The sequence below is a fragment of the Trachinotus anak genome, unplaced genomic scaffold (genome assembly GCF_046630095.1).
Source record: "Trachinotus anak isolate AG129_WGS33_773 ecotype Australia unplaced genomic scaffold, CSIRO_AGI_Tana_v1 ptg000033l, whole genome shotgun sequence".
Classification (NCBI taxonomy): Eukaryota; Metazoa; Chordata; class Actinopteri; order Carangiformes; family Carangidae; genus Trachinotus; species Trachinotus anak.
The window spans coordinates 2,424,059-2,438,647 of record NW_027273884.1 but is presented as its reverse complement, the minus strand read 5'-3'; the positions used below and the strand labels follow the sequence as shown (position 1 = coordinate 2,438,647).

The window sequence follows — 14,589 nt, the reverse complement described above, 5'->3', positions numbered from 1 at the left end:
GGTGACGATCTGTGGACTTCGCACTTTTACCTGAGAAGCTGACAACACGTGTGGCGTTCATCGCCATGGCAACCAGCGCCGCGCACAGAGATAACGTCACACGTCACTCCGCGTTTACAAGCAAGATGGCGGCGTAGTTTGCGAATAGTTTTAGCTTCTGTGGAAAAGTAATTGTTTTGCTCGTCAGAGGAGGTTTTGTTCTGTAATTTGACGGCTCGGTTGTACCTGCCAACCTTTTACCTTAGACGGCTTGATAGACATTTAGCTTATATTTGAGACAAAATGAAGTCGGACGTGGAGGAGTTAATGCCGAGGCTGCTGCCCATTGAGTTTGAAGCTAGTGCAGAAAACCTGGACCTGAATGGACCGCCGAGAAACCCCCAGGAATACCTCCGACAAGTGCAGTAAGTTCACCGCAGATGCTCCCCTGTTTCTGTCCCGACAGTGGAAGATTAGTGTAACTCTATTGGAGTCCGCCGTGCACTACACTGATGACACCGGAAATATTGTAAACATCGTGGTTAGTGACTGTGGAGGAGTTTTTATCAAGGTATGTAACAAATACAAGAGGTATTTTACTGCGACGTTAGAAACCGTGCCCATGCTATTGTAAACATTATTTTGTGTTTATACTTCTGCTCCTTCTACCATGCTCCACTCTCAAAAAGATACAGAGACGAGGCTAAAAGAGCTGGTGTCCGAAAAGAGCTGAACTCTTGCTTGTTTTCTTCTACAATGGGCTGGACAACATTATTGGTACCCCTTATAAATTATGATAAACAAGTGGACTGTAGTGATACATCAATTAGGCGACTGTATTCAATTAGTATCACAGGTGTCTGCAATCTTAAAATTAGTCATTCAACCTATTAAAATGGAGAAAAGCCGTTGTTGTGCTGATTGGTATCATTGTGTGCACCACATAGAACATGGATAGGAGAAAGGAAGAGTAGTCTGAGATAAGGAAGAAAATAATTGCTAGGAATGGTCAACGTAAAGGCTGCAAGATCATCTCCAAGCATTGTGATGTTCTCCTGACTGCAGATATGTTAATATTAATATGAAGCTTTCAGTCCATGGGACCATAGCCAGTCTCCATGGATGTAGCCACAAGAGGGAATCTCAACCCCAGATTAAACACAGGGACAGTTCCACGGATGGAAAAGGAACCATGGAAAACCTTAAAATAGATACAAGCTGACCTCCAAGATTAAGGTAACTACAGTATCTAGTTCCACCATACATAGCTTTATGAATGAAAATGGGCTCAGTGGAAGTAGACCCTGGAAGACCCCACTTCTGAAAGAGAAACATTAAAACCTTGATTTTGCTGACATCACCGTTGACTAGCCACAATGCATCTGGGAGAATGTCCAGTGGACAGATGAAACTAAATGTGAGCTTTTTGGTGAGTGTGGTAAGTAAGTTGAAGCTATCAAGGAAGAGAACACCATCCCCACTTTGAAACACAGAGGAGGCTCACTTACGTTAGGGGATTGCTCTGCTGTGTCTGCTGCAGGGTGCCTTAAATCTGTGCAGGCCACAAGGAAGCTAGAAGGCTTTCTGGGAGGGAAACAGTTGTCTCAGTTGCAGGTCCTGTCTCCTCCAACAGCAGAATGACCCAAACCATACATCTAAAAGAAACCTGTTCATAAGTGCTGTGAGTCCTGATCTTAATCCAACTGAACATCTACAGAAAGAACTGAAACTTTTAGTTGGGGGACAGTAGCCATCAGACCTGACTGCAGCGATTTCCTCAAATGGGTTTGCTACAAAATATACTAGTCCCAATGCTCATAACTTTTGTCAGTTTGAACTTATTTTAGAGAAAACTGTGTTTTTTCTTTGTGTAATTGTATCAACACTTTTGGCCAAATCTATACTTATCATTTGTATCTTCCTTTAGCAGAAGGAGCTAAGCTGAGAATTGAGCCAGTTATGAGCTGGAATAATTAGTTTCCTTCTCACCAGGTTGGAGGCGTCATTATGTCCAGAGGTGGTGGTTGCTCAGATTGACCCCAAGAAACTGAAGAAGAAACAAACAGTTAATGTATCTGTGAGTAAATGCACACATTGGGGTCTGTTCTTGCAATGGAAATATGTAATATTGTAAAGCCCATCTCAAGATGGACATTGCAAATGCTATAAATGTTATGTTATGCTACTGTGTTGAGATAAAATATTCATGTTAAAAATAAATATATGAGGGTTAAATATATGAGGGTGATGGGATGAGTGTGTATAGGTACAAATTGGACCAAACATCTGCTGAAGTATTTTGTTTTGTAAATGTATAAATCAAATCCAATCATTATTTTGTTAGTCTGTCTGCTTAAAGTATTAAATGAGCACCAGGGACACGTGGATAATGTTTGCATGTATGAGATAAGCTGAGATGAAAATTCAGTCTAGTCCTTTAGTGTCTATGAATTGTTTCCACTGTGTTTCAGGTGGCAGGTTGCCAAGCTGCTCCCACTGGTTTCTGCCCCAGTCTCAGTTGGCAGCAGCAGCAAGTCAGTAAATTCTCAGATGTCAGACAGGTAAAAGGAAACACAAAAACAACCTCAAATCCATAAAATCTTAGAGAATTAAAATCACTTGCTCAGCTGTCAAAAGCCTGAAATTATTCAATTTAGAATATGAAACAAAGAAAAGAATCAATTCTAGAACAGTCTGATCAGTTGTAGCAAAACGGTACATTTGTGTTTGAAAATGAACCCTGGAAAAGTGTAATCCATGACACAGGATAATAAAAGAAATGATACATGGCTCAGTGTTTGTTTTGAAACATGTTGCAATGTCTTTGGTGGCAATGAAAAAGACAGAGGTGCACTGTGTGAGGGCAGTCAAACTCATAATCTGTTTTCACAGTTAATACACTCCTCTGTTCTGGATTGTGCTTTCAGAGCATCACAAAGAACAGACAACACTGGAGCAGACAGACTCTGGATGACAACGTACTGATGGTGAGGAGATGGCGTAGTCGCTAAAACCGTAAATTTATTAGCATCACATTGGATGTTTCACCTCAAGGGCATCTGTTGATATGGGTATACACATAAGACAAGAAAAAGAGGTTTTGCATTTGTTATGAATTGTGTTTATGTGTGTGTTTCACAGCCAAAGCTAACAGATGAGGAGGGCTGGAAGAGGTTTTGTTTAGGGGAGAAGGTCTATCTGGGAACATCATCCTGTGGCACAGATGCTGAATCAGAGCCAGCACTGGACTATAGCAAGGTTGTATGAATGTGTTCGTTTGAAGAAAGAGATGTTCTTGATGAACAAGATTTTTTTAAAATGTTTCTCAAATAGCAACTTTTCAACTTTCACTTTACAGGAAAACACCAGACCGTATTCTGTTGCACAACTGTGTTAAATCTCAACTGACTGAATAGTTGTTGCTACAGTCGTGAATATGTCATAGTATTTAAGAGTTAGTCAAAATAAAGCTTGAAGTGAAAAATGTGAATGCTTCACACCATGGAGCCCTAAACATGACTGATGTATTGATAAAACAATGTTTCTGTTCAGGTGGGCTTCCCCCCCTTCCTAAGCATTGTTAGCAGACTCAACCAGGTAAATTTTATCCCCATTTAGAAATTGATCTCACACTCTTCACCAGTTTAACAGTTTGACTCGTATGTTTTCTTCCTAACCTCTGTGTTAACAGTCCACAGTGTTGATGGTGTTGGAAATTCTTATCAGTTGGTTTGAGGAGCGAGCTTTTGTTCCACAGTTGGTGAGTTTGGTTGATTAAGTCACTCCACATTTCTTCAATAGGTTTCTGCTTCCTTATAAGTCCAATACTACAATCGCATTGTGTTATGTTGTAGGTGAAAAACTATTCTTGTTGTTTTCAATGGAAGAAAGACTGTAAATGAAAATATTGGAAATTCCACAGTGATTTCACAGGAGCTTGCACACAGAGCATGATGACAGATTTTTTTTTTGTTCTAGGGTCGCTGGTTGTATGCTTTATTGGCCTGCCTGGAGAAGCCTCTACTGCCTGAAGCCCACTCCTGCATCAGACAGCTGGCCAGGAGATGTGCCCAGCTCCGCAGCACGCTGGTAGGACTCTGTACTGCTGTCCTCTAACCTGTGTTGCTCTACCCTTGCCACCCTCTGTGGGGCACTACCAGTGTGTATTTGTTGTACACTGTGATGCTTTTTGTCTGTCTTTGGTGCAAAACCCTGACTGCTGAAGTGATAACATGATTACTCAGGATTACTGCAGTATTTCTGTATTAGGTTCTGTATTTGAAATAACTATTCACACCAAGGCCTGTCCGACTGTGACTCTTGATGTGATACATTAGACCTGACTATCTGTCCTGCTTTCATGCTTCCACAGGAGAGTCAGGAGGATGAGAGACTGCCTGCCCTCAACCTGCTCATCTGTCTTGTAGCCAGGTATCTACTAAATAGTTTAAGTTGGCTGGTTGCATAATTGGTAATATTAAATTCAACACAAAGACTGTACACACTTTGAAAAGGTTGTGGTCCCAACTGCCAATATCTAATTTGTTTAGAGTAAATATACCAGCATTTTACAGTTACTTTGGTAGTTGAAGTGTAAAGAAGTGAATACAAACTCTGCATCAGACATTCAAAGCTTTTATTTAAATGTTAATGCATGGTTACTCTTTAAATTATGAACTTAAAAAATAGAAAAAAGATTAAACAATAATTGTGGCATGAGCTGAAGTTTGGGCACCGTTAGGCCTTAACAGGGGATTAACATTTGAAGACAGTTTCATTTTTAAATGTCTTTTTACTGCAGGGGTTGTATTTACTTTTCAGTTAAACTCAGTGAAATATAGATTTTTCCCAGAGGTGCCCAAACATACATACAGCTGAGGATATATAACACATTAGATTTAACTTTTGTGCTCAACATTGTATTATGCAATTAAACTCATTTCCTTTTTTTAAAACCTGCAGATACTTTGAACAGAATGACCTGGCAGATCAGCCGGAGCAAACACATGGTTGAACTGTTGGTGACCGATATCAAGGAGACATTGAGGGAGAATCTGTTACTGAAGCAACATTCAGGCAGCAGGAAATACATAGTGCACACATCCACACGAGTTGTGGTGGCTCTGCACAGGTTGGGATGAAAGCGTTATAATGAAACCAAAGGGTCATCAAAGGACACAACTTGTATTATTTGTAGTGACTTTGGTTATTTAAACAGACCTCTGCTGATCCAACTGAAGGAAATGTAAGATTTGTCTATTAAACTGTGATTTGTACACAAACTACTTGTGTGGACATTGTTGTTGGTCATCAAGTGTTTCAAGCCGCGACAAATATAGTTGCAAATATTAACTCTGTGGTTTGTTTATCTGTGCAAATGACATGGCTCCATGTTCAACACAGAGTCCAGAGTGAAATATCTGCACACACACAGGGGCTGCACAGAGGAAAACATGGAATTTAATTAAGACATTAATGATCAACTGAGAAAGGTCTGTACTATGAAGCAAGCTCAACATACCCAGGATATCTGAAACTACTCTGTCTATGACAGAAGCTCTATAGACGGCTAGAGCTGCTTCTCAGTCCTTGGGTCTTACCTTGCTGGATCTATCAGCAGCCTCTGTTATGGACCACTTCATCCTGCTCTCTGCTCTCCAGCTTCCTTGGTTTTAATCCTCACTGGGCGCTCCTTCAGTGTGTGATGGTTAAGGACAAATGGCCCCTCCCCACAGAGGTGTCCTGAGGACCGGCACTGGGAACCCTTTTCTTTGCAATATACACCACCTCCTTGGGTCCAATTATCTGTTTGCATAGCTTCTAACATCATTGCCATGCTGGTGACACCCATCTACACCTGTTCTTGCCAGATGACACCCCAGTCTCTGCACAGATCTCAGCTTGTCTTTCTTACATATCTGAATGGATCAATGAACGCCACCTTCACTTCAACCTCTCTTAGACTGAACTCTTAGTCATCACCATATCAAAATTGCCTCATCTCATAGCCCAACCAGTGTCAAGAGAAACCTGGGTGTTATCTTTGATGATGGGCTATCATTCTCTGACCATGTCTCATCTGTCTTGACAAAAATTGTCTTGACTACTCAAGTATTCTTCTGGTGGGCCTGTCTTCACACCCAGTGAGACCCTTAGAGAAGGTTCAGAATGCAGTGCCATACTTGGTCTTTGATCACCTGAAAAAGGGTACATCTCTCTGCTTCTCATTGACCTCCACAGGTCACAAATTGCTGCCTGAATCAAATTCAAATCACTATAGTTTGGCTTCAGAGTAACCTCTGTGTCTGCACCCATGTACTTAACCTCGATTTGGCCACTGCGCTTCTCCAAGTTATGTTGTCTTGCATTGCTATCCCTGTTCACAAGGCAATCTCTTTTTTTGTGGTTCCCGATGTTGGAAAAAGCTATCATATGTCATCAGAGCAGTGGTGTCCATCTCTACCTTCAAGAATCTCTTGAGGACTCATCTCTTCTGAGAGCACCTCTTCTCCTAACCTGTCTGACAGTATGTATGGACTTTTGGTGTAACCTACCTGGTCTCCTCACACTAATTGATGTGGTACTTAGCACTTAGACCAAGGTCTCCTACTGCACTTAAGTTGTATTATTGTTCCTCAGTTGTAAACCGCTTTGGACAAAAGCATCTACTAAATGAGTAAATGTAAATGTCTGAATTCCAGAATGAGACACTAATTGACAAATTTGGCTGTGTTGGGTCTTGAATTTCAGACTTTAAATGATGCAGCATATACAGCTGAAACAATTAATCGACTGACAAAACTGCCAGCTGTGTTGATAGTTACTTTCTTAAGGCATTCTCTAATTCTAGCTTTTAGCTATATATATATATATATATATATATATATATATATATAAAAATATAAATATAAATAAATAAATAAAAGGTTAATCTCTGAATATTTATAAACCAATTGTCAGTTGGAGCCCTAACTCCAAAAATGACCATGCCACACATATTTCCACTAAGACCTCACCTTTATTTTGAAGCAGATTATCATTCAGTACAAAAAAACAAAACGGAAACAGTTCCAAAATCTTTGCACAGACACACATACACCCATGTGATGACGATAAAGGGGCCTTGACATTGCTCAAATAGTAAAGATAAATGGGGATTAACAGTGTTGTCACATAAAATTGAAAACACAACTACTGTATGTTAATGGTCACTGCTACCATAACCACTGATATCCCAGCCTGTGGCATTATGATTGGGATGAAAAACAGAAACATTCAACACAATCTTTTAATTGTAGCGTCACAAAGAGTTTTGTAAAACCTAAATGTCAGGATAATTCATCTGGATTTAAAATCACAGGACTAAAATTATGTCTCTCCTGCCTCACGTCTGTTTAGTAAGGAGCCCAATTAGAGATGGCCTAAGGAACAGCCCTGCCAGATGCACCACTGTGACTAAAAAGTCGTTTACATTTCTTTTGCCAAGGGAAAAAGATGGAGGAAAATAATAACCAGTCATCCAGGGTCTCAATTTAGTCCAGCCTTCAAATACCAAATCCTCTTATGATAAAACTGTCATTTTAATACCAGTTTAAAACTTTTGTCATCTCGTGTCATTAATTAAAGAGTTGGTGGTTTATTTTACCAAATTATCATAGAGGCTGAATGAGGACCAGATTAGCGCCTCTTGTCTTTCCTGTCTCTATCTTTATGCTCCCTATCGCTCCGAGACGACCTGCCCCTTCCTTCCTCGCTCCTCCTCTTCCTCCTCTCTTTCGATCCCTTCGAGTCCCTTCCTCCTCCGCTACTCCCTCCTCTCTTACGATGACTTCTGTCTTCTCCTTTCTTCCTGTCTCTGCCTCTATCCGATGGCCTCCTCTTGCGCTTACCGCTGTCTCGGCTGCGGCTTCGGCTGCTGCTGTTGGAGGACGAGGATGAAGAGGACGAGGATGATGAAGAGGAGCGGCTGGATCCAGAGGAAGAGGAGGAGCTTCCGCTGGATGATGAGCCGGAGGAGGAAGAGGAGGAGCTGTTACTATGACTGCGGCCCTTCCTTGGCTCCTTTTCCTTCTTCCTCCCTTTCCTGCTGTCCTGTACCTCCTTGGCGAGGGCAGGGGTAGTGCTGGGGGCCTCCTGGGACTCGGACAGTTTTTGCGGGGCTTCGTCCCCCGATTTCCTTTCTATCGGCTGGTTCTCAACTGCTGAGTCCGGGACCTCAAGGCCGGGGATGGTGAAATCCTGCCCAGGCACAGCGGAGGCTGCTTTGGGTTCTGGGACAGGAGAAGGCCCCTGGGTCTCAGAGGACTGCACTGCTGGTTCCCCTGCAGCGGGACTGGGCTGGGGCTGCTGACTGGTGTCTGGTGCTTCTTGGCTGGTTGTGGTTGGTTCAGTGGACTGGGTTTCTTGGGTCTTTTCATTTTGGAGGTCTGTGGGCTCCTGTCTACTCTCTGTTTCTCCCACCTCTTCCTTTCTCCTGTCCTCCCGCTCCCCCTCAACCTCCATCTCTTCTGACCCTGGACTTGCCTCCTTGTCTCCTTTTTCCCTCTGATCCTCTCTGCCCTTAACCCCCCCCTCTCCCTCCTTCTTCTCACTGCCCTCCTCACTTAACTCCATCCTCTCCTCCTCTTCATCTGCCTTCTTCAACCCTGTCTCCTCTTCCTCCCCCTCCTCCCTCTCCTCCCCCTCCTCCGTCTCTGTCACCTTTCTGTCCCCCTCCTTCTCCCTCTCCTCCTCCTCATCTTCTTCCTCCTCTTCCTCCATCTCTGCATCCCCCTTGTTACCCGTCACCTTGACTACCTGACCTGCTGGCTTACCCTCCGCTCGGTGGTCCGTTGCCGCTGTGTTGCCGTCCTGGTCGCGGTTTGGCTGTCGCCGGGGGCGGGACTCCATCTTGCTGAGGTGTTCGGCAAAAGCCTCACGCCTCTCATCAAACACAGCTGTGCAGAGACAAAGATTCACAGGTTACATGGTGATTAACATACATGTACATACGTGACTGGATAACATCTACCAGAGTGCATCACTCCAAAGTACAAACAACATCTGCACAAACAAAACATGGGTGAGATGTGACCACAACAAGAGCCCCACTGACCATTTAGTTTCTTGGTGGAGTCATCGAGGAGTTTCTGTGTTGCAGAGCACATTTTCCCAGGCAAATAGAAGATGTGAGGCTTTGTCTTAGTGCGGATGTATTTGACCAGACGATTATTGTGGCTGGTCCACTCCTCTTGCTGTAGATGGATGAAAGAGAAAGTTACATAAAATACAGGTAGTATAAACTTTCTTTGACTCATCGGTTTTATACCTGACGTTACTGAGACAGTTAAATGTTTGTCAAATCCCATTTTCTTTTTCACTGGTGGCTTTTGCATCCATTTCACTGCCTACATCTTTTCTCATCCCTCTTTCTCAAATCTTTTCTTATACTAGAATCATTTTTAGATACTACCTGGACTGAAATGATAGAAAACTATAATGCAGACACAAAGCTGACAACTGTGAAAAAAATACAGATATAATCACAAGAACAGGTTTTCCACCATCCTGGATACACTCAGAAAGAAACTGAACTCCAGTCACCCTCTTATTTCTGTTTTCTTTGGGCTCTTGTTTCTACCTTCTACTGATGGTGATAACAGTACTTTCTTACCAGCTGAGCAAGTTCGACTTTCTGCTCCAGTAGTCTCAGCTCAGTCTGTTTGGCTCTCCTCTCTTCAAACAGCTCCCTCTTTTCATTCTCCACCTTCTTTCTCTCTGCCTCAGCCTGAACCTCGAGCTTCTGCTCAATCTCTGAACGTCGCTTTAGCTGTGGGGGCAAAAGCAGAAGATGGACAGGATTAAGGAAGAGATGGGGTTATGGTAGGTAAATACAGCTGTTGCACACAATGATTGAATCCCTACGCAACTTACTCTACAAATGTTTACATATTTCTCTTGATTGTGTTGTGAAACTTAATGGAAATAAATTTAAAAAGTACAAAATACAAAGACTATAAAAACAAAAAGCATATTTGTACCACAGGGATTCTCACTATGGCCCTGCTTACACCCATTAGTTTTCATTTCTAAAATGCACACACATTAAGCCCCAATAATATCAGTGTATCAGTCTGGTTTCAGTGACTGGTGGTTTAGCTACAAACCATCATGTAAGGCTGTAACCAAGTGAAAAAATACACCTCTGTTCATAATAATAAATAATAATCTGAACACATCTCAGCACCTTCTCTGTAGAGACGTTGGACTCCTGTTTGAATTTCTGCAGGGTCCCCATCAGCAGGCCGAACATACGCCGATTCCTGACCAAGAAAACACAAACCCACCATCACACACACGCATTCACAATTATAGACTATAAAATAATGACCGCTATTTGTGGTCAACTGAGATGTGATCAATTTAAATCATGTTATCCCATTAATCTTCACAATTATTCATCAAGTTTAAATATACATCTGTTCAGGCTCGTGTTGGCTCACCTCTGTTTGCCCTTCTCGTCCATGGTCTGATCTTGAATGAGGTCTCGGCGTGTTCGCTCCTTGGAGGTAGCTACTACAGACGACTGCAACGCCGGCTGAGGGAAGGGGAAGACAGAACAAACCAGTTTAAGGTCAACTGTCCTTCACCGAAAGACTAAATCTAAAATACACACAACTAAGACGATCAACAATGGGGACAAAATACTTGCAAAATATGACAGTAGTGTATAACAAATTAATGGACATTGTTACAAGTCCAGACGTCTGACTCTACAGTATTTTTCATGACCAGTTAATGTTTGAGCCAATCCAAAAATGTCATAATAAAATTATCTGCTCAAATACCACTCCCCCTCTCCCACAGGCTGCACATATCAACAGTGCTACAAACATTTCTCTGAAGAGAGAAACTCTTTCTTCATACCTTTTTGACATCGTCATCATCCTCGGCGTCGCTGTCGTGACGCGCATCTCTCCTGGCCCTCTGGTCCCCCGCCAGCCTGCAGACACACATGAAAAGATAAGACACCCATTAGAGACAGATACCTCACAATCAATGCAAACATAGCAACTGCTGTCCTCACATCTATCAGAAAGCCAATTATAGCCAGAGGTGTGACCCACATGCAAGAAAAAGTACAAAAATAACCACGTGGCAGCAGCATGACACAAATCAAAGAACACAAGTGTCATTTTATTTTTTCACTGCTTTTTACTCTGAAGAAGTATACAAGTCAATTGGACGTGTTATTTGTTTTTCTAAATCCAATCTCTTATTCTTAAAACAAAACATCCATACATTTAGACTGAAACTATGATGGGTGTATATCAAAAAATAAATAGAAAATAAAAATCATGATCTCACCTCAGCAGTGCTCCATCAATGTCCCTCTGCTTGGCAGGGGGGCCGCCGCTTCCCATGTCTGAGAGACTGCGCCTGGGAACGGGGACACACACACATTTTAAAGTCAAACTTTACAGAACATGTTCGCAAATGATGCTAGATATTTAATTTCAAATTCAGTGGGTCCAGACACTGTGTCACTATCTAAATACCTGAGAATACATATTAAAGTTGACAGTTTATTAGGTATGAAGGTTACGATGTTCCATTTTGAGTTAAATGGTTGCAGAGTTAATGATTCAACTCCATGGTCTTTTTGGAGGTGGTTTGTGGTGAAATTGCAGAAGTCCATCACACAACACATGTTTTCAAACTATTTTTATGATATGCAATACTGTTGTGACTGGTTGAAAGTGACCAGCCTGTTTTCTCAGAGCATCTTGCAGGGATTCCAGGCCCTTTAAGGTCACCCACTACGTCTGTCGATATGTGAAGGAACATTACAGTCCTTGCATGCAGCCATGTAGAGCACAGCTTTACCTGAGCAAGTTGATTCCTCTGCCTCTACCTCCTCCGACGCCTGCCATGGGGCCGCCGGGCCGGCGGACCTGGCCCGGCCTGTAAACACAAGAACCACTGTCAACGCAAAATCAAACCCCGTCGACATACTAACTCACACCAGAAAGTAAAGTAAGTGTTACTGTTTTATGCAATGACATCGTTTCTTTGTCAGAGGCGGAGTGATTTTGTACAACCATATAGTCTCTGCGATGCCTCTCAGGCGACGCCTACTACTAGGCCTAGCAATAGTTGACCAACTGATTGTGATATTTCACTTCAAGATTAAGAGTAATTATTCATCCCAGGTTTATTTATTACCCCCGTGCGCCCAATTCATCAGTTTTGTTATAGGTGTAAGGTCAGCTGGGACAAAACCATTTAAGGAGGTGGTGATGTTTGCTAGCTAGCTAGCCGACTCATGCTAGCCTAGTCGTTTGGTCGCTAGCAGGTTGTTAGCTTATCACTAGAAATATAGTAAAAGCTAAACAACCACTCAGGCCTTTTACCTTGATTCATTAGGGTCCCGTCCTGTTAATTTACGAATATTATCGTCCACATGTTTTAGGCTTTCCTTGGCTTTTTCGAGCTGGTCTTGCAAGCTCCGCACCACCACCGCCATCTTTCTTCCAGTTAGCGCGAATCACGTATTCCTTCTTCTTCTACGGTCGCTGACTTCTTCTTCTTCTTCTTCTTCTTCTTCCGTTTTCACTGCAGCTGCCATGCGACGTTGCGGTCTATTACCGCCACCTGCTGCTCTTCCTGTTTACGTCTGTGCAGGTTCTCTCTGTCGAGTGAACAAGACCGTAGGTACTGAAAGTAAGTACCGTACCAACATTATGCTACATGCATTTATCACCACACCCACATAAAACAGGAGATTTTACATAATTTCCTCTTATAAATAACTCAAGGGAAACATTTGATGTCATTAAAGAACTAAAAATTAATTGATGCATAATAGTGATACATGTAGCTCTTCTCCAGGAATTGCAGTGCCATAACTTGTACTGTAGCAGTAGCTGGTGTTACCTTTAGACAAACATTTAAACTATATTAAACAACAACATTTACACCCTTCACATAAGGAACGTCTGAATAGTAAATGTCTTTATTAGCGCTTATATCAAGAAAAGTATCCATGTTTTCAGTCATTTAAAAAAATGTATTTCTTGAGATTGTATTTAGAACAGGAGAGAAGAAAGTGATGTGTTCATTTGTTTCATTTCCTCTGTGTCAGTATATACGCAATCTTTTTTTTGCCTTGACAGCCAGGTTGTTTGTGCCTGTCTGTGTCTTTTGAACTGTAAACCACTGGATATAGCTTTGAATTGGGTGTCCTACGGTGAAAGTAAAACCTCTTTGTGCTCTTGCAGCTCTTGCATATCAAAGTGGCAACCAACCATCAAAACCACAGCTGATTTCCTGGTTCATTCAGTGCTGGATTTCTGCTGTTTCACTGATGATTTGTCAGCTTCTATCTGCTACATTATCTGCTGCATCACAACCATAAAGGGTTTCTTGTGTGTACTACATGCATCGTGGCAGAGGATGTGCTTGTTAAATTGCTGTACTGTTTGTATAAATGAATTGTATGCATTTAAGTGCATGGCGACGTGTTCAGTGTAATCAGTCAGTGCTGTTTATCACATTATTGAGCCAGCATTAAAAGGAAGTCCACCCTAAACCACAATTTACACAAGTTAGTTTTGCAACATTTATTTTTCTCTATATATCTGATAAACACCTGCAGACTCACAGCCTCAAAACCCTTGTCAGATGTTTTTGCTTCATCCTAAAGTCTGGGGTATGTGCCCTTGATTAGAGATTAGAGACATGATGAATAAATTGTCTTTTAATTTTAAGTCCTTTCTTTACATATTTTATTTTCCAGGAAAAAAAATGCAACCAATATCAGCAGAAACATGAAGACCAGGCCTGCTCCTCTTTTAGAGGAGGAAATACATCAACTTAAAGCGTGTTGCTCTCAAAAAGACATCCAGTGTCTTTAAGTGATCAACTGTAGAGGCTGTAAAACTGGTAGGAGTTGCAACGACATCACCGTAATTTGTTTTTCTCCCACTCAAGTGTCTGACCCACCTCTGTGAAGTTGTATAACTCTTTAGTGTTGTTAACCAGGATGATTAACATCTGCAAATACATTAAGCGATCGTGCACTATTACATAACAGAAGGCCTACTTCAAAAATCCCATTCATCTCATTGTCTCCTTCAGTCGGGGATGAAAGATGAATACCTGAAATGGTTCAGTCTCGCCCTGTTTGCTGTTCGTCACCGCCATGGTAACTGTGGGAGCCACACAAATCTGTTATTGTTTCAGCTTAATTGTGTAACACCAACATGATAATCTCATAGTCTCATTATCCAGACGTGAACAGGCTTTGTGTTGTTAGAACAAAACAAACGTAGCCGCAGAGATTTTCTGTTGTCGTCAGCGTGTCTGCAGGTGAGTAAACGTCAAACATCCATCTGTGTCTCTCCTCAGAATCACTGTCTGAACACAGATATACCCGCAGCTGACAGAGTAATAGCTATTCAGTTAGTAACATGTTTATGTCTCAGCGCCAACAAGCCTCACTGCAAACAGACAAGTCTTTCTTAGCATCTTTTGACTCATCTTATTACAACCCTGTCTCCATAAAAGCTGGGACACTGTGTAAAATGTAAATAAAAACAGAATACGATGATATGAAAATCATGTAAACCC

General features: G+C 41.9%; 2 protein-coding genes and 1 long non-coding RNA gene across 3 annotated transcripts; 2 read left to right on the top strand and 1 right to left on the bottom strand.

The window, feature by feature from the left end:
* Positions 1–110: 110 nt before the first annotated feature.
* Positions 111–5,261, top strand: gemin2 (gem (nuclear organelle) associated protein 2). Its single transcript, XM_071471240.1, has 10 exons — positions 111–404; positions 1,972–2,056; positions 2,451–2,540; positions 2,907–2,966; positions 3,121–3,237; positions 3,532–3,576; positions 3,671–3,739; positions 3,958–4,068; positions 4,352–4,410; positions 4,942–5,261. Exons 1-10 carry the CDS (start codon positions 283–285, stop codon positions 4,991–4,993), a joined length of 810 nt encoding a protein of 269 aa, XP_071327341.1. The 5' UTR covers positions 111–282; the 3' UTR covers positions 4,994–5,261.
* Positions 5,262–6,977: 1,716 nt separating this feature from the next.
* pnn (pinin, desmosome associated protein) lies at positions 6,978–12,551 on the bottom strand. The gene is made up of 9 exons (XM_071471074.1): positions 12,372–12,551; positions 11,845–11,922; positions 11,326–11,397; positions 10,885–10,960; positions 10,461–10,555; positions 10,205–10,280; positions 9,632–9,787; positions 9,074–9,212; positions 6,978–8,915 (listed from the first exon to the last, which is right to left on the bottom strand). The coding sequence occupies exons 1-9, from the start codon at positions 12,482–12,484 to the stop codon at positions 7,657–7,659; spliced, it is 2,064 nt and encodes a 687-aa protein (XP_071327175.1). The 5' UTR covers positions 12,485–12,551; the 3' UTR covers positions 6,978–7,656.
* Positions 11,885–13,370, top strand: LOC139614010 (uncharacterized). The gene is made up of 3 exons (XR_011686874.1): positions 11,885–11,994; positions 12,580–12,681; positions 13,239–13,370. It is a non-coding gene; the product is annotated as an uncharacterized lncRNA (long non-coding RNA).
* Positions 13,371–14,589: the final 1,219 nt, after the last annotated feature.

Bases quoted from the DNA above. Each gene is read 5' to 3' on its own strand.
- pnn (XM_071471074.1), bottom strand. From the start codon at position 12,484: ATGGCGGTGGTGGTGCGGAGCTTGCAAGACCAGCTCGAAAAAGCCAAG. The intron at 10,281-10,460 runs GTGAGCCAACAC...TTTCTTGGTCAG, and splicing joins GACGAGAAGGGCAAACAGAG to GAATCGGCGTATGTTCGGCC. The intron at 9,788-10,204 runs GTGCTGAGATGT...TTGCCCCCACAG, and splicing joins CCAACGTCTCTACAGAGAAG to CTAAAGCGACGTTCAGAGAT.
- gemin2 (XM_071471240.1), top strand. From the start codon at position 283: ATGAAGTCGGACGTGGAGGAGTTAATGCCGAGGCTGCTGCCCATTGAG. The intron at 3,238-3,531 runs GTTGTATGAATG...GTTTCTGTTCAG, and splicing joins CAGCACTGGACTATAGCAAG to GTGGGCTTCCCCCCCTTCCT. The intron at 3,577-3,670 runs GTAAATTTTATC...CTGTGTTAACAG, and splicing joins TTGTTAGCAGACTCAACCAG to TCCACAGTGTTGATGGTGTT.